Source organism: Plasmodium fragile (assembly GCF_000956335.1).
Source record: "Plasmodium fragile strain nilgiri unplaced genomic scaffold supercont1.49, whole genome shotgun sequence".
Lineage (NCBI taxonomy): Eukaryota > Apicomplexa > Aconoidasida > Haemosporida > Plasmodiidae > Plasmodium > Plasmodium fragile.
In genome coordinates this window covers 124,701-148,667 of record NW_012192629.1, presented here as the reverse complement: position 1 = coordinate 148,667, position 23,967 = coordinate 124,701, and the positions used below count along the sequence as shown (strand labels likewise).

General features: G+C 32.9%; 5 protein-coding genes across 5 annotated transcripts; 4 read left to right on the top strand and 1 right to left on the bottom strand.

Annotated features, from left to right (window-relative positions):
• Positions 1-299: 299 nt before the first annotated feature.
• On the bottom strand, positions 300-3,115 carry AK88_03923 (Atypical/ABC1/ABC1-A protein kinase; the record flags this gene model as incomplete). Its single annotated transcript, XM_012481533.1, has 2 exons — positions 300-2,781; positions 2,871-3,115. The coding sequence occupies 2 exons, from the start codon at positions 3,113-3,115 to the stop codon at positions 300-302; spliced, it is 2,727 nt and encodes a 908-aa protein (XP_012336956.1).
• Positions 3,116-4,200: 1,085 nt separating this feature from the next.
• Positions 4,201-4,695, top strand: AK88_03922 (ribosomal protein L33; the record flags this gene model as incomplete). Its single annotated transcript, XM_012481532.1, has 2 exons — positions 4,201-4,285; positions 4,505-4,695. 2 exons carry the CDS (start codon positions 4,201-4,203, stop codon positions 4,693-4,695), a joined length of 276 nt encoding a protein of 91 aa, XP_012336955.1.
• A 1,735-nt stretch (positions 4,696-6,430) lies between these two features.
• On the top strand, positions 6,431-6,709 carry AK88_03921 (uncharacterized protein; the record flags this gene model as incomplete). The annotated part of the gene is made up of 1 exon (XM_012481531.1): positions 6,431-6,709. One exon carries the CDS (start codon positions 6,431-6,433, stop codon positions 6,707-6,709), a length of 279 nt encoding a protein of 92 aa, XP_012336954.1.
• A 4,446-nt stretch (positions 6,710-11,155) lies between these two features.
• Positions 11,156-17,128, top strand: AK88_03920 (uncharacterized protein; the record flags this gene model as incomplete). The annotated part of the gene is made up of 4 exons (XM_012481530.1): positions 11,156-14,282; positions 15,087-15,165; positions 15,362-15,437; positions 16,757-17,128. The coding sequence occupies 4 exons, from the start codon at positions 11,156-11,158 to the stop codon at positions 17,126-17,128; spliced, it is 3,654 nt and encodes a 1,217-aa protein (XP_012336953.1).
• A 1,642-nt stretch (positions 17,129-18,770) lies between these two features.
• On the top strand, positions 18,771-22,331 carry AK88_03919 (uncharacterized protein; the record flags this gene model as incomplete). Its single annotated transcript, XM_012481529.1, has 2 exons — positions 18,771-21,556; positions 22,055-22,331. 2 exons carry the CDS (start codon positions 18,771-18,773, stop codon positions 22,329-22,331), a joined length of 3,063 nt encoding a protein of 1,020 aa, XP_012336952.1.
• Between the last annotated feature and the right edge of the window lie 1,636 nt (positions 22,332-23,967).

Below are 23,967 nucleotides of genomic sequence, written 5' to 3'. Positions count from 1 at the left end.
GAGAATTGCCCCCTGCGTGCTCATAATTGTAACAAAAAAGAGAAAAAGAAAAAGAGAAACGGATAATCGAGTGGGTAATTAAATTATGCACATTTGAAAATATACACGTGTGTGTGCCTACTTACACATTTGCACTTTTGTGGGATGACAAATTATAGGAGTGTTCCCATTATAGGCCCTCATCTGGGGTGGGCTGCAACGCCAAAGGGGGGCTACAAAAGTGTTAATGCGTAAGGAAGAATGTACAAATCGGTACATGAATATACACTGCCGCTTCACCTCGCTGCGAAGAATCAATCCTAGTACGTCCTCAATCTATCCCGCAAATAAGTATCCTCCGTTGTGAACTTATAATTGTCATAAATAGAATTAAAAATTTGCGCCGCCTTTACCTTTGCCTTCAGTTTCATGCAAATTAAGAAGGACCCAGATAATTTTCTATGCAGCGTGTAAATTTCGGAGCGGGGTGGTACCAACCTATTGTAAATAATTGTGGGCAACAACTTATATATCTGCTTAGCAATATCATTATTGGCAAAATCGTACACTGGATATTTGAAGGGTTCCCCGACTAAGATCACCGATTTGATGTGCGAATTTTTCATTTCTTCAATTTCCTTACCTACAAAAAAGTTAAGCTTATAGGAATAGTGATAAATCTTAGATTGGTCTTCCTCCACGGATGCTTTTACAAGTCTTAAATAATTATCAACAAACTCATTGTCGTAATATCTAGTGGCCCCGAAATCGATTAAGCATAATTTGTCCCTTTCTTGATCATATAAAAAATTGCCTAAATTAGGATCCGTGTTCATAATTTTAAAGACAAACAATTCGTGTAAACAGAGGTAAAGAATTCTTTGGCCTATGGAATCCCGAATGGCTTGTGGAAATTTCTCTGCAACTTCATCTAGGCTTATGCCTTCTACGTAGGAAGTTACCAACACGTGTTTCGTCACATACTCAGTGTACACAGAAGGTACATAAAAATATTTGCTATTCTGAAAAATATTTTTAAAAAGGACATAATATTTTGCTTCGTTAATATAATCACACTCACATTTTAATTCCTTCTTAATTTCTCTACACACATTTTCAATATATAAATTTTTTAGTATCAAATTGGTATACTGATTAATAAGTAGCACATTTTTTATATCACTATCGATGGACTCGTAAACACCTGGGTACTGAATTTTCACTGCCACCTTTTTACCATTTATTGTTGCTTTATGAACCTGTCCTATGGATGCACTTGCAAAAGGGATATAATCAAACGAGTCGAATTTTTTTTCATAATCCTCCCCCAGTTCCTTCCTTAGAACACTTCTTAATTGGCTCGTGGGCATTACATCCGCTGAATTGCACACCAGTTTTAGGGCCTTCCCCAAAATGGGTGACAAATGCTCATCCTGCAAGCTGATCATTTGGCCCAGTTTTAGGACTACTCCTCTCATTTTGCTCAACCCGTTTGCCAGAATTTCCGCATTTTTCTCGCTCACGATTATCCTACTCCTACCGCTATTTGCAGCATCGCCTCCTCCAAACCCATTGGCCAACCTACTTTTAATATACTCCACGCTACTATTTCTCGCAATATCCAACAGAACCTTTCCAAAAACGGTGGCCCTGCTGAGCGGCGATACGGGCACTTTGCTGATTCTAAAATTTGTCCTTTCTGGTTTATCAGAGCATATTATTTTGTTATTTAAAACATCAATGTCGTAATTGAAGTCGTGCTCATCCACCATGTTCCCGTGACTTAGGTTTTCCGCATCATTTCGTTTTTCCCCGTCTAAATGTATATGGTTCTCTTTTTTCGCCTCTGCGCCAGTGCATGTGTTAGTATTTCCCGCATCTCCCTTCAAATTTTCTCTTTTGGCGGTGCTTCCGTAATTGTCCCTTTTTATGCCATCACCTTGGCTGGCAATATCCATATCTTCAACCTTTTCATCACAGCGGAAAATTTGGGATTGTTGTAAAGTGTTTGCATTATTTGATGTGTCTACGGTGGAGACAAACCTTTTTGGATTCATCCAGGGGGAGTTATTATGTGTAGCTTTTTTCCCAAATGGGGCTGTCAAAAAATGGGAACCGTTTTCTGTATGCACCTCGTTAGTAACTGGCGTAAGGCCACTTGGCTTTTCATTGCCAATTTGGCTACGCAAGGTATAATTCGTACCTTTCCCGTGGTACGTTTCGCCATTATGTAAAACCTGTTCTTCTCGACTGACAAAATTAAATTTGTGATTAGCACCCCTCTGCTGATCATTCAGATTATTCCTTTTATCACCATTCCATTTGTCCTCTAATTTGCTGCTCATTTTTTTTTGCGAGCCACTTAGCATGTCTTCTTCCCCCCTGAGCAATAAGTCTAATTTATTTAAATCTATATTTTTGAACAAATATTCATTATGCTGTTCTTCCTCATTTTGTGTATGACATGTGGGAAAAATGTCTTCAGCATATTCATAGTGCCAAAAACATTTATATGGTAACACACGTACAATTTTGAAATTATTATAGAGGTAGTAAAATATGTGCGACTCGTTTTCCCTTGCTGTTTTTAGCAACCTCATTGCCCCTGGGTTAGTGTGCAAATGGTCTTCCAGGGTGTTTATCATGTTGGAAAAAAAGGTACTTATTTCATTTTCTACATATATGTCATTTTCCTTATCATTTATTACGACTTGGTAGCGATGAGCAGCTCTGTGTAAATCCAGCGGAGCGCCTATTCTATCGCTACGATGTATATTCAGCGTATACTTCTTGCTTGTACTACTGATGGTGTTATTCCTATTCGGGCAATTTTTTTCTGTTTTTTTTTTTTTTTTTTCCCTTCCACTTGCCTTATTACGTCATCTATTAACCTCTCATTTTTCGTGTTCAGAATGTGCGACCATTTGTATATTTCGAATGGAGTTGTTAAATCACTACACGTGTGTTTCCCCCTCGCTGCGTTCCCCACCTTGCTAGGTTTCTTCAATTGTTCTGGGCCATGCTCATGGGTACTTTTTCTAATTTTAAATTTAATTATTTCGCTATTGCTCATATAACACCTTCTACACAGCAAAGGTGAAAAGAAACGCTGTTCCAATATTGGTAAGCTTTTCATACTTTAAAATGGTGTTGCTGTAGCAGGGGGGGCCATATATAAGTGTATTTAAAAACAGTTGTTGCAGGAAATTTTCAGTATTTTTTTTTTTTATGTTTACATAGTTGTTACAATTTTAGGGGGAATTTTATTATTTTTTTTTTTTTTTTAGGAGCAATCCAGAGTTGTAAAATGGCTTGCAAAAACTACGGGAACGGATAATATCGTAAGAGGGGCGCGTGAAATACATGCTGATGTGTCGCAAGAGTACACCAAAAAGGGGGAAAAACCTTCAGCGTGCGATGCATTCCATTGTATACATATAAATATTAATACCTGTACCCTTTACAATTCAGTGTATGTATAGTTCCCTTTTCCATTAAAACAAAGATCAAACAAGGGGGGGCGGGGGAAAAAAAAAAAAAAAAACAGCTTTATTTTAAACACCCATTTGGCTTTTATTAAAAAATTTTTTTTTTTTGTTATAAGTACGTACTTTTCAGCATAGCCACGCTTGCTACTTTTTTATTTTACCATTTCGTCCTTATTGTGTTAACCTTTTTTTTTCCATCGTTTGATTACTCGTTAGTGACAGTGCCACACTAATTTGCCCATTACTCTAAGAATTTACGCATATGTGCTCCTTACAAAGTTGTACATACGAACAAAGGGGAACAGGATATTACGGAAAATAATGCGTTCCTTGTGGGTCTCGGGAAGGGAGATAAATGAGCGGCTGACCTGTCCATATTAACACAAAAAAAGGGAACCATAGTTCAAGTTGCTTCGAAATACAAAAAAATAAATGGAAGCCGCATTATCGAATGGCGAAAATATCCAGTGGATGAAGGTTTATCTTGTCAGTGTATTTACGTGGAAGGGCCCTGCGCACATAAGCTAGGTTACACACAAGGATGTAAATGTGCAGATATTACCCTACCAACGCGCCGTCTTTACACATACGCCGCTCCCCAGTTGAGGACAGATCTTTTCAGTAAAAGACAAAGAATATGAAAAAATGTGACATGTTTTTCTTATATTTAATTTTTTTTGTTCTAACCACCATCAAATACTGCCAAGCGTTTATAATTCCAAACAACACAAAAATGGTAAACGGTCCTCTTTTGAAGAACTTGTGCAGGAGCAAGCGAATTGGTAATAATGAAAAAACAAGACATGACATAAAAAGTTGTTAATACACACCGCTTCGAAAAGAAGGAAGCCATTTTTTTTTGGCGAAGTGCTGTTAGTTTTTGATGGCTCTACCAATGTACACATATATGTGTACCATTAATGACGTGCAACTTGGCACCCCTAACGTTTTATAAATAACACTCACTGTTATTTAGAGTTTCTTTATTTTTCTTTTTACTTTACTACTTTTTTTTTTTTTTTTACGACATTTTGCAGTAACAATTTTTGGGAAAAAAAAAAAGAACAGGAAAGTTGTTGTCATAGAATGCACTGAAGCAAGGAAATACGGCAAGCAACCCTCAAGATATGTGACAGAGAAAAATAAAGTAAACACACCGAAGAAGTTGCAGTTGTACAAGTATAATAAATATCTTAAAAGAAGAACATTACACGTAGAAATTAAGTAATTACGTGTCACAAAAAGCAACCTTCTCTTGTTTTTCTAGCCGCACACCATTTTGCGCATATTATGCCTTTTTTTTTTTTTTTTAATCAACGATTTGTCATTTAGTTTTTCCTCTATGGAAACTCCCTGCATTGTTTATACTAACGTAATAATATAAAAACGTAAATCTTATTTTAAGAAGATGCGAAACATTTTTTTTGTAGAAGTGTTAAATTAAATCTGGCTAGGTATATGTACAATGGGCACATATACGTAAAAATTACACTGAATTTTTTTTTTTTTTTTTTATTTCCTTCGACTCAACGCCCCTGAAAAAATTCAACAATTAGTTTTTCAGCATTTTTCCTATATCTTATACACACATGTTAGCATGTTTATGTAATGTATATATTATATTATACAAATTGTTTGAAACAAATTTAAGCATAAAGCTGCGTGTTTTTTGAACTAAAAAAAGAACTAAACGAAAAAAAAGCACAATTCGCTAATATAGATTTCTGGTTTTTATATGTGGATGGCAGTTCAATTTTTTTTTTAAACAAAATTTGAACACGAAAAAGGAACAAGTATATACTTTGGCAGTGATAATATTGAGTGCCATGTCCGGCCTGCTCCACCAATTTAGCAAAATTAACGATTGAAAATAGTGTTCATTGTTTTTCGGTTTAGCTAAAGAAATTTTTCGTTCGAATGAGTTTTATTTCTTTTTTAATATACCTTAAAGTGCAAATTTTCTTTCAAGTTTATTTTATTTTTTATTAAACAAAATCTTCTCTTATTATTTTATTTATTTATTTTTTTTATTTAGCCTTCTCACATCGTTTACTGCAAAATAAAACACTTTTATAAACTGTTTCAATTTTTATCAAAACAATTACACGTTTATATATATCTGCAAGCCCTGTAAATTATAAGAAAAAAGAAGCGTAAGGAAAAGAAAATATTTGTAATGTTTTTGAGAATTACATTTTTACGTGTTCATTTAAAAATATTCTTGTTTATGCTTCCTGTTCTATTACATTATTTCCAATTTTGCTTTTTGCCCTTCTTATTAGCCTTCCCAAAATTTGCTCGCCATCCATTTGGTTTGTACCTTCCTCGAAATTGTAAATCCTCTCCCCACAAAAAGGTAACACTGCTTTATACCACAGTAGATTTATACGATTCCATGGTCAACAAGTGTGGATGCTTCTTTAAATATACAACTTGTTATGACAGCATTTAAAGTTTTTGTTTTCAATATGCTTGTCAATTTGCATATTTGAGTAACCCTCGCACATTTGCTTAAATTCGCTCTGTGACTCATGACTACATAGTTTTTTTTTCCTAAGGGGGGAGTAAAAAGAATAATAAGATTACAATTACGATAGCAGATTTAAATGCTTATTGCATATGTGTACGTGTGTACGTGCGAACCCTGTGTGTATTTTCCTATGTGCTTGAGCATGTGTGCAATTTTGTTCATACATGAGTTTATCTCCCTGCCCCCCTCATACTTGTGCAAATCGCGTTAAATGTTTCCACCGTTTGAACCATTCGTCCAAGAAGTGCTCAAAATGGAACTCTCCTTTTTCAACTATAAATATTTCTGCTGTTTTTTCCACGTGTATATGGCCACTGTCCTCTTATTACGTCTACAACATGCATATAGCATTGTTTGAAAAGGCATTTTGTTCGTCACATTTTATTTATTTATTTTTTTTTTTTTTTATCCTCACTGTAGCCTCCGGAACACAATGAGTTTAGCGGACATATTTGAAAAATGCGTTTGTTTCGTCAACGCACTTCCCAAAAGTGAAATAATATCTTTGGAGAATAAACTACTTTTGTACAAATACTTTAAGCAAAGCACAGTTGGAAACTGTAACATAGATGCACCAAGCATGTTTAGGCTCCAGGAAAGGAAAAAATATGAAGCATGGAAATCAATTGAAAATTTGAGCAAAGAGGAAGCACAGAAGAAGTATGTCGAAACGGTTCAGAATTTGTACCCAGACTGGGACAAGGGAATATAAAAGCAAAAAAATTTACACATGTGAACTGAACATATTTTGTACAACATAAGGAGAAATTTATAAATTATGTGAGCACAATTGTGCGTGTGTATCACGCACCATCCCACGTTGTTGTGTAAATGTATAGAAGTACTTACAACATGATAGCAAAACAGTGCCTCATTGTTTATGTATAAATCTTCAGGAATGCATATTTTTAGCCGTGTTGTTGATGACACGGTGTGATGAGCATCTTTCTATTTTTTTTTTTTTTTTTTTTTTTTTCCCAAAAAATATTAAATGTGTAGAAGAAACTTGTTTTTTTTTATACGCGTTTTTTCAGTTGCCATTTTTATGGTCAACTGTGGGCATATATGTACAAAAGCATTTGTGCGCGTGTGCGTATAGCTAACAATAATTGCATATTTATGCATTTATGAGTTTATGCGCTAATATATTCACAAGTTTACACTTTACATACACATGACACGTTTTTGTTTAGAAAAAACTGTACAGTAGAAAAACTTCGCGCGTAGCACAAATTCTCGTATTTTGGGGAAGTTAAAAAAAATGAGGACATTTTTTTAAAACACTTAAATTTTTATTCATTAATGTGGTTTAAATGCACATGACCTATTTTTTGGTAAAAGGCATTTTTCTCAATTTATTTAAAAAAAAAAAAAAAAACTCAAACGTAGTAAAAAATGCGATAGAAAAAATCGTAGCTCCTTTTACATCCTTGTTGCATTACACCCTATGCAACTGTTTCCGTAAACCACAAGGCCATTTTCTACAGAGTTGTAAAACGGGTACAACAAAAATGCGAATATTTGAATATTCGAATAAACATAATGTATAGCATACACAGATATAAGCTGACCATATTCATGTAACTATCTCGCGTGTGTACAGTGCGCAAAGTGTGGTAAAATTGGGCAAGTTTATTTGGCCCTGTTTACATCTCACTTATACAGATTAAAAAAAAGAACAACGCTATAGGGAATAAAAATAACAGATACATGATCTGTCAATTGAAGGGGAAATGAACCATACAACAATGTGGTTTTTTTTGTTTTGTTTTTTTTTTTTTTTTTCACAAAGTGGAATAATAAGAAAAATACAGTTATTGCACTACTAGATGGATTTAATACAAAATAGTGATCTGTTGTAAATGTGTATATAAAATCGGCAACGCGTCAATTTGTTACTACATCGTTTGACATTTTTTTTTTTTTTTTTGGGGGGGGTAAATGGGAAAAGGATAAAAAAAATGTTTAAATGTGTTTTTTGTTAAAAATTATAAAAAAAAAAAAAACAACATTACCAAAAACCTGGTGTGGACTTTAACCATAGAGGCATTTACCAAATAACATACACTTCACCATTTTGCAGTTCTCCATATGTTATTGTGAAATATAAAAAAGTGAACAACTCGTGAACATAATTATACGCACCAATTTGTTTACAACCTTTAACAATTATGTTTGAACCACGAGCATAACGTTTACATGACCCTATTTTATGTGTTCCAATGTAATATGCATAAGGGCATATGTTACACATAAAATTACTGCGCAGAAAACACAGTATCATAAATGTGGTATGAAAAAAAAAAAGAAACATGTAGATTTACATGTCGGCTAAAAAAAACACGTAGCAACAGATAACGCGTATTTTTTTAAATATTACCAACACATCAAACGATTGTTTTTTCTTCAATTTGCAACAGTAGTAGTGAACTTACAAAGATACATATATTCTGCCAAATGGAAACGGGGATACAAACCAAAAAAAAATAAATGAAGCCTTTTTTCCTATTTTGAGTTTTAAGCAGAACTGACGTGTTGCATATACTTATTTGTATCCCAATTAATATACAATTACATATGTGCATAAGAACAAATAAATGGAGATCAACAGAACTGCTCAAAAATAGTCTGGCTTATTTTTATGTGCCAGAATTTTTCACGTATTCTTTTACAACCCACACTTTTTTTTTGTTCATATTTGTGACATTTATAAGAATATCTCCATTTAACGAAACTTTGCGCAGTTTTTCATATATTTAAGCAATTTTTATGAAAAAATGTACTTAAAGAATTTATATATATACTTCGTTAAATACTTGTTGTACCACGTATGCTCCCTCATTTTTTAACACTTTTTTTCTTTATAGCGTATTTGCGCTGTTGATAAAAGTTCTCATTTTATAACAACCATTTTAATGAAAAATGAGAAAATGTGTTTATTACGTATTTGTTCTATCAGAATAATTTTATGCGCGAGTTGGAAACCATTTATGTAGAATGAGATAAGTGGTTTTATTTTCTTGAGACCCCCCAAAAAAAAGAACAAGAAGAAGTATTGTTCTGCCCAAGCAAGGGGGGGTGGGTACGTGAAATATAGTCGTGCATATTAAATACATGTATACAACCATTTGCACTACCTGTTTTGTGGACGCCCTTCTTGACATGTTCTGCAGAAAAAAAAAAAAAAAAACCTGGATTAATGCTTTGTAAGCGGAAATAATGTCTTAAAAAATGTATTTCGCAATTATATGTTCATATATGCATTATTTCTCATATATATGGGTTATACATTATAACAACATTATGTACATAATCGCATATGCATTAAGCACGTACATTCTTTATAACAAGTACGTCCCCAGTACATAGGCATATGCGAACGTACGCACCTCAAGGGGGGAATACATCCTTGTATATGCTCAGATATATGAGCATACATACTCATTATATATGCAGGAAGGACGACACCCCCACAGGCACAGGCCTTGCAGTAAACTCTTTATGCCTAAAGTAAGGACATAGCAACATATACCAGCATATGAATAGCTCTAATTTTTTTTTTCTTATTGCACCTTTGTACAATCATTGAAATACCATCATATTCTTGGCTTTCTCATTTATATTCATATAATATATTTTTTCGATATATCATGGAATACGAAAATATTCATTCTACCAATTGGATGTTTTTTTTTTAATTCTTTAAACCTATATGTATGTATTTATACATATTAAATTATTAATTTTGCAATATGACATATTTTTTAAAAGAATATTAATATATTCTTTTCAATTAATATGCCCTTTTCTAATTTGCCAATTACTACATTTTTATTAGTTAATTGTTATTTCATGCTTTTTTCTTTTATTCTGTATCAAGCAGGCCTTGCGCCTCACAAATACAATAATAACTTTGCTATTAATTTCCCATAACAGTTAGATCGGCATTTATGCCACTAGACTGTGTTGTACATACTCGTTTTCGAGAGTTTGTCTCATTATTGTTATATATTGTATGGATGAATTTCTCCAGCCTGTTACCAACTTATTCGGCGGACGTAAGTTGAACAGGTAGATCAGAAGACGGCGTTGTGTCCATTCCATAGCATGCATGTTTAGTTACATATGTATATATGTATATATGAATATATATATATATCTATATGCATACGTCTATTTTCATATGTGCATACAATCAGTTTGCCTGGTTGCGTACATAACTCGGCGTTGTAGTATTCTTTTTTTTTTTTTTTTTTACCCAAGTTGGTGAAACACCTTTATGTACATTAAACTGTGTTACATTTATTTATAAACGTTGTGCATTTTGTTTTGTCCTTTTTTTAAGGATAGAAATTCTTTTAAAAATAAAATGCCAAATGTGAATAATATTTTTATGAACAATGTCATAAGTATTATTTAACTGTCCTAAGCGTAATTTTTCTTTTGTTTGTTTATATTTTTTCTTTTTTTCTACAGTACACCTTTTTAAATGTACGAATAGTGACATATATACCAATATGTATATGCACATAAGCATTTATTTGAAAAATTACATTTAAAATATTTGCCCAAGTTGTTACAGTAGATATGCTACACAGATTTTTATGCATTTGCGTGTACGCTGAAATATACCTAATACATATGCATATTTTTGTTCATACGTTTAAACACATTTGGAAAAAAATTAAAAAAAACGTATCTGTAATTAAGTGCGCACTTGCACTTACACTTCCTCACGCACACGCTGAAACCATTATGCACATAAGGTAGATGACACATGCAGCTGGAATATTTATACACGGCATAGATGCATGTATGTACATATTCAATGTAGATTATACGTACACAAGTGTAGAGCGATTTTTTTTTTTTTTTTTTTTTTTGTTTTTTTTTTTTATTCTCCATATATTTAATGGCAATTCTTTTCTGTCATTTTATTTTATCCTAGTTTATTTTACTTTGTTGCTTTTATAAAGGTGCCTTCAATGCCTTAATAATTCAATAACCATTTTTAAAATTAATTTATCTTTTATGACACCCTTTTTACACTCACGAATTAAAACCCTTTCGCTTGTAGATAAATCGGAAAAAAAAAAAAAAAAAAAAAATTCCCCATAAAAACGAACTCGAAATTTCACATGGTCTTGTAAACATTGCAATGGATTTATATGATAAAAATATTGGAAAAAGAAAAAGAAACTCCAAGCTTATAATATCACCAGGAAATGAAGAACAAGAAGACGTAAATTTGACTGAAAAAAATAAAAAAAATAAATTAATACTTAGCGATGTTGATAACAAAAATGTACCATGTGAACAGAAGGACGCGCAAGTAAAAAAAGTGTGTAACGCGAAAAATAGATCTGATCTAAGGGGGCAAAGGGATGATGGGGAAAATGATCAAGTGGAAGAAATAATTACCTTTGATGTTGATGATGATAATTATAAATTAGAGGCTGAAAGGAAGCAACAAATGCGAAAAAATGAACAAGGTGCAAATTCTCCCATTACAACCACGGAAATAAAATTAGAACACGCGCAGGACTTAATAAAAAAATGTGACCAGTGGTGTAATATCAACGGCAGGCCCGGAAAAAACAGAATGATAAAATTACAAAGTGGAAAATTAACCAAATTGGAAAATATGGGTAACTGTGAGATGAAAGAGAAAAAAGAACAAGAAAAAACCGCCGCAGACCATCATTGCAACAATAGCATTTATAAAAATATAGAACAAATACCCGTTATACATACAACAATGGAAGAATTATCAAATCCAATTTTATTTTTTGAAAAATATAATTCTATTGGACTAAAATATGGAGCAATGAAAGTAAAACCACCCAATTTTTTCGAACCACAATTTAACTCTTACTATCTGAGTATGAAATTTAATATACGGAAGCAAAAAATCAACGAACTGAAGCATGGGAAGGAATTTGATCACCCTGAGGAGTACTGGTCCTTGTATGAGATGTACAAATATAACCAAATGCTGGAGAAGATGTACCTACCAAAGGAAAAAAAGACTTTGGAAAATATCGAAAAGAAATATTGGGAAATTATTAATAAAGGAGAAGAGCAAGTCGTTTCTATATATGGCGCTGATTTGCCGGTATCCAGAAATCATCCTACCTGCCTATTTCAGAACAACCTAAAACGGCATGAGGACTCCGGGTTGAATGACAATAATGGTAGCGACATCAGCACTGCGAACGGTAGCAGATGTAGTAATATCAAGAGTGGGACCATTGAATCATCCTGCGAGTCGCGTAGCGATCATCTGAAAAGGGGAAAAGAAGGGGACAATGGTATATTACGTGAGGGTCAGTGCACGGAGGAAATGTGTGAAGACCCTGCAAACGCGAATGTGTCATCGCGTGTGCATAAACTCAATGCTCACATGAGTCTTCCGTTGGGGAGCAGCGGTTGTTTGAATGGTCACTGCTCTAAAAGCTATCGTAACAATGACCAGTGTACCATTAACAGTGCAAATGCCGACTTCAGCAATGGCAGTGCAAACGCCAACCGCACCAGTAACAAAGCAAATAAGGCAGGGATAGTGAGCCAACACGAACGGGGTACATTAGGTGTGATAAACATTTCTGATCCTGAAAATGTCAGGATGGGTGAAAACGGTATTGACAATACAGGGGATGCAATGAACAAGAGTCATGATGATACTTATTTGGGTGGAAATCGAAAAAAGGATCACACTGATCATTCAAGGGGCAGTATCAATGGGATCGGCACTGATAGAAGAGGTCCCAATTGTGCAGGGGGTATAAATGAAATCACTAGCACTGAAGAAGCAATGCACCAAAGTGCGAGTGATAAAAATGATAGGAGTAAATGCACCTCGAGTGCAGAAGTGAAAATTTGTCATACAGGAAGTGAAACAGATTTACGAGACCTAAACCCCGATAATGTTTTTATTAAACAGAGAGAAAAGTACTACTCCGAAATAAATAATGTAATTAAAAACATAAATGAAAATTTGAATATAAAATCATTGCCCTTTATAAAAGGATCGATGCTACGAAATGTAGATATATCCATCGAGGGGGTTAACATTCCATGGTTATATATCGGAACGCTCTTCTCCTCCTTCTGCTGGCACACAGAAGATAATTATTTCGCATCTATAAATTATCAGCATTGGGGAAAACCCAAAATATGGTACGTAATACCACCTCTATACAGTGACAAAGTCGAAGATGTTATTTATGAATACTTAAAAGAGAACAATAATCAAGATGATGTGCTCACGGAAAGAGCAAATAGAAAAATGAAAAAGAAGGAGCGCAGAAATTTATTTCATAATTCCGATTTAAAAAAAAAAATAAAAGAGGAGAGCTCTATTATGCACATTATCGGAAGTGAGCAAAGGCTAAAAAATTTGTGCATTTCAAAAAATGGCCCAAGTTTAAACTCTACGAATTGTGTTACGGCTAGAAGTACGAGCTGCTCCAATGCTGTAATGGCTAGCACTAGCGCGACTGCTACTAATATGCCTAGTAATAGCCACACGAATAGTTGCAGCACTAGCAGTACTACGCACACGAGCGCTAGCCGTAATACACTGGAAGATAATTTACTCCTTATAGATGTGGATATAAATAATGCACATTTGATATATAGAAAATCATATTTGAATTACAAAAGTGTGGATAGAAAACAAATTAATTTTAACAAAGAAAATAATAAAAATAAAATTTACAAATTAACCATACAAGTTCCAATTGAGGTTTTTCTAAAACATAAGATTCCAGTTTATAAAAATATTCAAAGAAAAAATGAATTTATTTTCCTATGGCCAAAAACATTTCATGGAGGTTTTAATTCAGGCTATAACTGTAATGAAGCTTGCAATATAGCCCCTACATTTTGGCTATTTTACGGCCTACAGTCATATTATAATTACAAGTATTTTAGAAACACCTGTATATCAATTCATTTCATGTTATTTTCAAATTTATTACATTATAAAGAATATACCTTTAGCCAACTTAAGCACATCATATACTCCCTGCGTTATATACTAACTGATGAGTACAAATTTTTTAGGGAAAGTAAAACGTTATTCACAGAGTTCACGCTAAATCGCGATGCCCTTTTAAATAATAAGCTTATGAATTATTCAGGCCATTTATCGCTGGATTTGAATAAAATGTACTCAAATTTCGAATGCCAAAAAAATAAACACTTTTTTTTCCAAAATATTAAGAGTAAACTGGAATTTTTTTACAAGGATTGCGATGCCTGTAATTCCCCCACCTTCAACAGTAAGATTTATGTGTACATTTATATGTACTTACATGATATATAAATGGCGCGTACAAGCGTACATGTATTTGAGCAAATTAATATGAGCGAAAGTTAAGCGCGCTTATTGCGTGAGCAGCTACATGCCAACATAATATTATGTACGCAATTATAAGAACGCGAAATATACGAATGCAATATACAAATGCAAATGCACGAACATTACATGAGTACTTTTCGTTTATACGCTCACATATACGCGCTATATAAGTATACGATTAACGGTGCTCGTGGACCGGGTGTTCAATATATACGCTGGAGTTGGGTTAAAAATGCACTGTACGAATATAATATATGCGCAAATGTATATGCACTATGTAATATATGCGCAGAAAATGGGCACAAAGCACAAATCTGCTGAAAAAAACATAAAAATGAAACGAGAACAAAAATAGAATTAGAAAAAAACGAAAACAAAAAAAAAAAAACAAATAAGAATTGAAAGAGAAAAAATAGAGATACAAAAAATGGAATAATTAAAAAAATAACGTGTATGTAGAAAAAAATACAAGTCTCAATAAAAATTAAGACATTTAAGATAATGTATAAGAAAATAAAAATTATTGCAAAAAAAAAAAAAAAAAAAAAAAAAAAAAAAAAAAAAAAAAAAACTGGTTCTATAAAAGCGCAAGTCTCATTTGATGTTGCGTGCAATATAGCACCGAGGTTGCAATGTATTAAATTAAAATAATTATAAGTATAGTTAGACTATAATATACCCCCGTTGTATTTGTGCACTCTGCCTATTTTTTATTTTTTTGCAGGTTCAATTATATGCCCCCACTCCAATGACATTCTATGTATCCATTGCTCCGAAGAACATAGTTGCAAGTGCAAATTCAAGTAAGTCTATCCACTGTTTATTATTTACGTATATAATTATGCATGCATAACGCCACTTTCAAATTATAAATATAAAGAAGGAACCGTTGAATTTATATATATTTATTATACGAGCAAATAATAAATTATATTCTATGTATGCAAAAATGTCGGGCCCAAAATACATAGTTTTATTCTATATTTTTATTTTTGGTAGGGTTGCACTAAAAAGATATACGCTCCTAGAAATGATGAAGATTTTGACGCTCCTAGTTCATTATGCCAATAAAATTGTAAGAGAATACATACCTAAAACATTAGTAAAGTCAATGTTATCCTGATCAAAAAAAAAGTGAACTTTACTTCGGTGCTTTACATTGTTTACCTTCATTTGTTTTAATATGGACAGCGCGTGCTTTAATTTGTATTCATGTTACATACATAGGTGCATCTGTATAGCACCTTTTTTCCGTTGGGTGCGTTTTTCTCATTTTTTTCATAATTAGGTGCATTTTTTGAAATTTTTTCGTCTTTTTTTTTTTTTTCGTTTTTCACAAAATTTTGCAGATTTTTGTTAATTTGGTTGTTAGCATGTTGTCATTATGTTTTCAATACATTGCTATTTCATGTTCGTTGTGTCTTAAGTATGTTAGCTTGCGTTGTAATTATGTTATCGATTCGTTATTATAATGTTCTTTTTGTGTTGTAGGCCCGTTGCAAATCTGTTGATCCTTCGTGTTATGATTGCTATATTCATTTGTTTTGATTTCACTTTTTTATGGATGTATGTTGCTACTATGTTGGCAATACTTCTTTGTGTGTTACCTGTTCTTTGCATGTTTTTCTTTGCTGATGAGTTTATTTTTGCGTAATATGAGTTTAATATTCTTGTGACGTTATTTTATCATTCATTAAATTTTAGTTAAAATTTTTTTTTGTAGGTTTTATTCCAATTTCATAGTCATTTGTTCATCTGTGCTGTTCCAGTTTCACCACAAAAATTCAGTGAAGTATGTTAATGATGTGCATATATTCTTTTTGTAGATTGTTTTTGTATATTGTTTCATGTTGTCAACGTATGCGTTTTTATTTCCGTAACCATTTTTTGATAATTTTTTGTTCTTTGTTTTGTTGTTGTTTTTTATAGACACATGTGTTTAGTTGACTTTTTTGTTTGAACCCACTGAATTTTGAAATACTACTGTGCGTGTACTTATTTTAGTGAATTACGATGATATTTTAGTTTTCAACCGTGTTGCATTCCTGGTTTTTCAATTGCAGCATTGATGTGTCTACATGTTCTTGTTACTTTTTTTTAATTTTTAATTAAATGTTTATATTAATAATATATATACATAATTGATTTTTGTTGTCATTACCTATTTGCATGATGACGACGGACAAGCAGCACCCCCTTGATGTTGTGTATTTCGTGTATGCTTGTGTGTAAATAGCTGTGCCCAGGTATATTTTTTAATTGGGCATTGCACGAGTATGTACAGACACATACATTTTGTTTTTATTTTTGTTTCCATATGTGTTCCTATCCTTGTTTTAAACATTGCTTTATTTGATTGATCCTCACTTTACATTTTTCTCGTTATAATTGTAGAAAGCGAATGATGAGAAAGAAGTGCAATTTGACGACATACCTGATTACAATTCATTGAGAATTTTTGAAGACAAAAACTCAATTAATCTATATAACCTAATTCGAGAATCCAAAAGAGCACATCTGGAAAAGAGATCCAAAACGACAAATTACAGAGACCTAGAAAATTACTGCTTCGAAAAATTAAATAACATCTACAAAGAGAAGAACAAGAAGGAAAAAGCAATAGATGAAAACAATATTGTGTTGGATGATTACTACACAAGTTCAAATCATTTTAAGACCAAATTGACCTTGAAATATTTTCTTCTAACATACGAAGAAGAGATGGAAGATAATCCTTTGAAAATTTTACCAAAACTTATAATTTAATTAATAAATGGATTTGTTTTAATTATTTTGTTTTAATTTTTTTAAAAAAATTTTATTTGTAATTTTACCATTTAGTGATGAAGAAATGTGCAATTGATGACGAAAAAAATATGCTTCAAGTTTTGGGATACACATATGTATACACATAAATACATATGTGCATATATATATATTTTTTTTTTTTTTTTGCAATAATATATTAATAGTTTACAAATTGAAGGTAGTATATATGTGCACACATATGTACCCAAAAGTTTTACTAGAAGTATATCATTTTAGAAATATGGAAGACACAAATTTATATTTCATTGATTTTTTTTAGTATAAATGTCTGCTTGATACATTATCATATTTTTTTGTTTATTAAATAATAATTGATATATTTTTGTTAATATATAGCTAGCCAGCTAGCTACCTTTTTTTTTTTTTTTTTTTTTTTTTGCATACAGCTAGACAAAATAATATATTATAATATTATAAATTATTTTATTTCTATGTATTATTTGTAATTAATTTAAGACATTTTAATTAATGCATTTTTATGTTATGTTTTTATATGTATTGTTTTAATTGAGGTATTTTTTGTAACATTGAAATATATAAGCATAAATTTGTGTATGCTGCTTATATGTTTTTATGCCTTATACACGCGAGAAATTTTCCCATTATTTTTTTTTACATATAGCTAACGCACATTCGTAAAAAAATATGTAGCTTTCAACTTAAAATAGGTAAATAATAATACCTATGTACTTTTATTTGTCATGCAAGAATATTAAAGCCCATGTGGTATAAAAAGAAACATTGGTATATATATATCGTTATATATACGAAACTTTAACATGCTTTTTTTATGTAATTGTTAATAAAATAATATTTTACTGTTAGGAAAATCTTGAATAATTATAAGCTTTTTTTTTTCTTATTTTGTTCTGTGGAAAATACTTTTTGAAGTATTCGGTGCTTTAAGCGTTATGCAGTAGTAAAAAGTGTAATAGAAAAAAAAAACAAAGGAACATAAAAACCACATATAATTTCAATGATTTTTTAATGTATACAAAAACGTCGCAGAATATATGATATGAGTCATACATCATTTTGTGTAACAGCGCGTTATAATTTTTCATATAAATAAAAAGCAATTTATAACATCATGCCGGGTTTATTTATGTGCTTTTTTTGTTGCATAGAAATTTCCTAAAATTTAGGGTTCTAATGTAATAAAATAAATAAATAAAAATTTGGCATAAAACAAAAGTGAATAGAACTATATATCTATTCAACAGACTAATTTTCAAATGTAGCAGTGAATTCCCGAATTTTTTATATTTAATTTTGCTCCAGGGCAGTGTGTATTAACGCTATCAGTTATGAACCCCGAGCATAAGCATGTGCATGCAGTGCATATTCGTATTTGCTCACTTTTGCAATCATATTGAAGAATCAATATGTTTTTGTGCTATCTGCGCCGCAAACTATGTTGCAAAACAAGTTGCTAAATGTGCTACCAATTTTTGCCCAGTCTCGGTTCCCCTTAGGGCACCGATATGTAGGTCGCTCACACAGGGGTTCAGTGTGAATAGCATTCATACGCAGTAAAACGAGGAGCAACACATGTTGGAAAAGATGAAAATTAAACAAAATGAATCAGGAGAAAAAAGCAGAAGCTAATACCTCCTTAAATAAAAAAAATCCAGAAGTAGAATTCTTTACACCAAAGTCAAATTTAGCCCATGAGTGTGTTAGCAGAAATGTAGCATTCGACAATTTATACAAATATGTCAAAACAACTGTTACAGAAGATCAGCTGAAAAAGCGAAAGGGTCACTCGAAAAGTTCTGTTCCTGTTGTAAAAAGGAAAAATGTACCCTCTAAGGAAATGCACAAAGAGTGCTCCATTTTGAAATATATAACCGGATTTAATAATTCGAAAAATATTCTCTTTAAAAGCAGCAATACCGATGGTGAGAAAAGGAAGGGAGACATCCCACCAAAAGACGGCACAATTAAAAAAATAAAGGAAAGGATATCATGTGTAAAAAAAAATAAAAGTGTCAAAAAACGAATTTTTTCCGAAAGTTCAACAAGCATATTGAGCTACTTTAAAAATGTCGATATAAATAACAATGAAAAAGGGGAACCTCCCACCCATTGTGGTACAGATAAAAATTCACAAAATAGTTTAGGTGATAAAACGTTAAGAGATACTAATAGCAAATTCTATGCACATGCAAATGGTGAGAAGAATGCTGATGTGCATAAAGATCTATATTACGGCGAAGATAATGTACACTCAGAAGAATTCGGGAACCGAAAAAGGGTTAGGAGTGTAAATTACGAAAACACAATGTCATGTCAAGGAAATGTCCAATATGAATATGTTCAAAAGAATGCCAAATTCAATTGTAACTACGAAGAATATTTACAAACCGCTTATCTATATTGTAAGAAATATTTCCTGTATCGTAAAATGGAATTCTTCAGCAAGTATTTGTTTTACCGTCATAAGAACATAAAAAATTTTATTTTCCTAATTGAAGCTTTATTTTTGCGAAAAAAATATATAGATTTGTTGGATATGGTGCAGCGTTACAAGCGGTTGTGGATATTTTCTTACAAAGGCCTACGGACAAAGCGGGCACAGGAAAAAAGTAACAATGTGCTGAATAAAATTGAAAGTGGGGATATATCAACGAAGGGAAATAATTCTAAATGTGGAAAAAATTTGAATAAATTGATTTCTCATAAATACAGAAAGAGTGCATTTCTTAAGGGGTCTGTGCAGAATGGCTCAACACCCCTTGCACAGGGAATCAACGACGTGGAGCACAGTAACGTTTGCAATATTGAGCACAACCAAGTACACAAATTTAAAAAAAGAAAAAAAAAAGAAAACACGCATGCACACAAAAAGTGTAACACTGAATTGCTTTCTAAACATAAATATAGTAATGAAATATATAATTCCACTGAAGGCATCACAAGGGCGGGGAGGAAAACATGCAATAAAATATACTGCATATGCTATGTCGCCTTTGTAAAAATTATGTCCCTCATCAAATTGCACAATCAGAACTGCTTAAATAAATGCGTGAATTTTATACAAAAAATAAGTAAAAAATGTTTGCTAAATAAGAATGGTCATTATTTAACCCATGCAGTTATTCACTTGTACGAATTAGCAGGTTTGTATAATTATGCACTAAAATATTCAATGTTGCTATTCTTGAAGTGTCCTGTGTATCCCGAAATAATTCTCAAGCTCTTTAGTTTTTCAATACTAAGTTTAAAAGATGAAATTTATTTAATTTTACTAGCCAAGTATTGTAAGAGTATTTCCTGGATCAAATATTTCCTCCTCTTCATTGTGTACTCCGTGAATTACCAGTTTCGTAATAAAGAAACCGTTAGCAAGTTTCTCTTCCTCCTTGATGGTGTAACAAAGAGGGGAAAAAACATTGCCAAAACGGGGAAAACGAACAATGTGCCCAGAAACAGTGACCACAACGAAATGGGGGGGAAAATGAAAAACAACAAGTGGATTCAAAGTAGAAAAGTCTCTACGGAGCGGATTTGCAAACTTACCTGTGACAGCGAAAGGAACGATGTGGGTGAAATTACCCAAGGGAGTGAATACGGGAAGGGGGGGGAAAGAAAACATGTTAACATTGAAAAATATTTAAAAAAACACTCCAGTAAAAAGAACATGTACAAACATGACCCGAACAGTAATGTGCACATTTGCAGAAAAATAACATTGTACAACTCTTTATATAGCAAAGTAACATTGTACGATGTGTATGTGTATATTGCGCAAAATAAATTTTCAGAGTATTTTCCAAAAATTTTCCTATATTCCAAATTGCACATAATAATAAATATCAAAAGAAGTTTTTATGAACAAAATTTTCCCATCTGTTATAGTTTATGTAAACTGTTACTGATGGATCATATGTATGACTCATCAGTAGTAGCATTTTTTGTTAATTCTGCTTATTTATTAAATAAAGTTAGCCCTATAAAACGATTGGCTCAAGAATTAAAAACAAACAATCAAAGAATTTATTTTCTTTTTTGTAATGCAGCCTTGTTGTTACATTTTAAGCAAGTCGAACGATCTATTCAAATATATAAATATATTGTGGATTCCTATCAGAACATTTTTTCTGATCTCTATTTTTATTCCTTGTTTAATTTAATATATGCTCTACAATTAACACAAAAAGCGCATCAAATTGTTATTTTTTGTAAAAATTTAAATAAGTTATTTTTTAATAATATACATTCTTATATATTACTATCATACTACTATTTTGTAAATGATATCCCCACCAAGTGTTACGCCTCCCTTAGCAGGGCTTATCACATATATCGATATCACCCTGATACCTTTTACCTCCTTTCTTTACTCGCGCTACAAGCTAAGAGGTAAGGAAGTGAGCGTATAATAAGCTTGCGGCCTTTGAGATCATGTGTTCTTCCCCAATTTACATACACAAATATGTATACACTTATGTGCTGAGTGCGAATTTCTCATGGAGGGGTAGACACAGAGTAGCATCGCAATTAAGGGGAGAATACCCTATAGTGTAAATTTTGCTTTCTGGGCAGTGTGCCATAGCTAACATATATGTGGTGTGTAATGATGGGGATATTATATGTATGGGGAAAAATGCCAATCTGGCTTTGACGCCCGGTTTGTCTTGCACTCCCGCTATAAAATATAGCAACAGAGCAAAGCAGAAGTGGTCAACACAGGAGTTTTCACTCAGGCGCATTCGTATGAATGCATGTGTCTATGTCGTTGCGTGAATATGCTTATGTATGCACAGTTAATCGTAAACATGGGTACTGTCCATTTTGCTCATGCGTATCCGTTTTTGCCCACCGGCGACACTGCATAACAAACATACCACTGCCCCTTAGGTACGAAGAATATGGCGCCTTTAGCGAACTTGCTCTTTTTTTCAGTTTAAGGAACCGAAATCTCAGGAACTATGTTTTTTCCAGCATTTATGGAAAGCAACATAAGCACGTTCCCTCTTATTTGTTATGCTACCATTTGGAGATAATTGATCCCGACAGAAGCACAACTGCGGACATACTCAATTTAAGCTCCCTCTTAAATTACGTGTACTTTGAGGGGTTACTAAAATCTTACATTATACTTCACTTTTGTTCGGCGAAAAGGTATGCAAAATGAGCGCTGGAGTAAGTTTTTGTAAATTTTTTTTCCGAGCTCCCTTCGTTGGAATGAGGCTGCACACGTATGTATGGGAATGCATACTCGCATGAGTTTTTGTATGTATACATTCCGAAAGATCGCATGTAATCGAGTTGATATTTATTACAAGGAAACTACATCGATGTTACAACCAAAAAAAATTGGGAAAAAAAAAAACACTTTATTTTTTTAGGTCCCATATAAACTATCTCATGTTGAGTAAAAATCTGGGCATCATGGCTACACAGTTTTTCCCCAACAATTTAAGCCTATTACACAGTAAGGGGAAAAAGGCCAATAGTGCAAAATGAAAAAGGGTAAAACCGATCGCTTTGCAATAGCGATCCTATGTACATCACCATTTTTATTGCTCACTTTCTATTTTCAGTTTTGAAATATATCGATCATGCTACACGAAGGGAGAATAAGAAAAAGAAGGAAAAAAAAAAACAAAGGCTCCAATTTTGCATTAATGACGCTTCCTTAGGAGAAAGGCACAGGAAGAACTTGCCCCACTACGTAATTTTAAAATGAAGTTCATACATATACTCACGTACATGTGCGTACCCAGCTGCCTGTGTACACTGTCACCGTTTGCCTAGCGAGCTATGATGCACTTTTGGAGAGTGCTAGCTCCCTACCCAAGGCCCTCGCAGGATACGCAGCTGTAGCTTTTTTCATCCCATCCCTGAGATTTCACTTTGCCCCGACTTATAAAATGTACGTGTGTACGCACATGTGCATATGTATATATATGTGTGTTCACGTATTTGTGTCTGTGTATATGCTCTTATATATGTATACGCGTATGTGCATGCATACGGACGTACGGGCAGGGCTCTAGGATTATTTGCACTTTTTGGTAATTTTTTGTTTTCGCGACTTGTCGATTTACGCGCATAACGCGCATGTATCCATTTGTTTATGAGCACACGCCAGCGCTCTTGTCCGCAACGAAGTGCAATTAACTCTCTTACACCGCTACTTGTGCACATGCACCGGTGCACTTGCCTCTTGTAAAAGGTACATCAGCTATTGCTAGACATGAAATGCGATTCTCGCATAAGATGGAAGTAGCCAATGCATGTGCTGCTAGCACGAGAAACAGAGCACAATACAAATATGAAAAAATAGGAAAAATAAGAAAAAAAATAAAATACACCGCTATGGCTGACCATCTCAGGGATCATTGATATAATCGCTGCTAAAAGAAACGATTCCACATAAAGGAAGTTCAGTGTATTTTTTTCTTTATCAGTGTTTTTTTTTTTTTTTTTTTGCCCAATGACATGGCACAGAACTTTTACACCAGCACTAAATATTTCTATAAGCATAAATGTGTGGGAATAAAAAATAGTTGAGTTCTACACAGTTCTTATGACACAAAAAGGGGTGACTGCAATGTAAGGGATATTCTACCCTTTTGAATAGACTTTAAAAAGGATTTTTTTTTTTTTTTTCAGCATTTCCAAGTCATGTGTTCACAGTTTGACAACACCGAAATTATGTTCACAGGTGCATTTGTGTATGTAAAGCAGTACGCAGAAAAGTGCGCATCCCACTTCATGCACGCGGTGTGTAAATAAAGGCTGATTTGGTCTTACATGCATTCTGT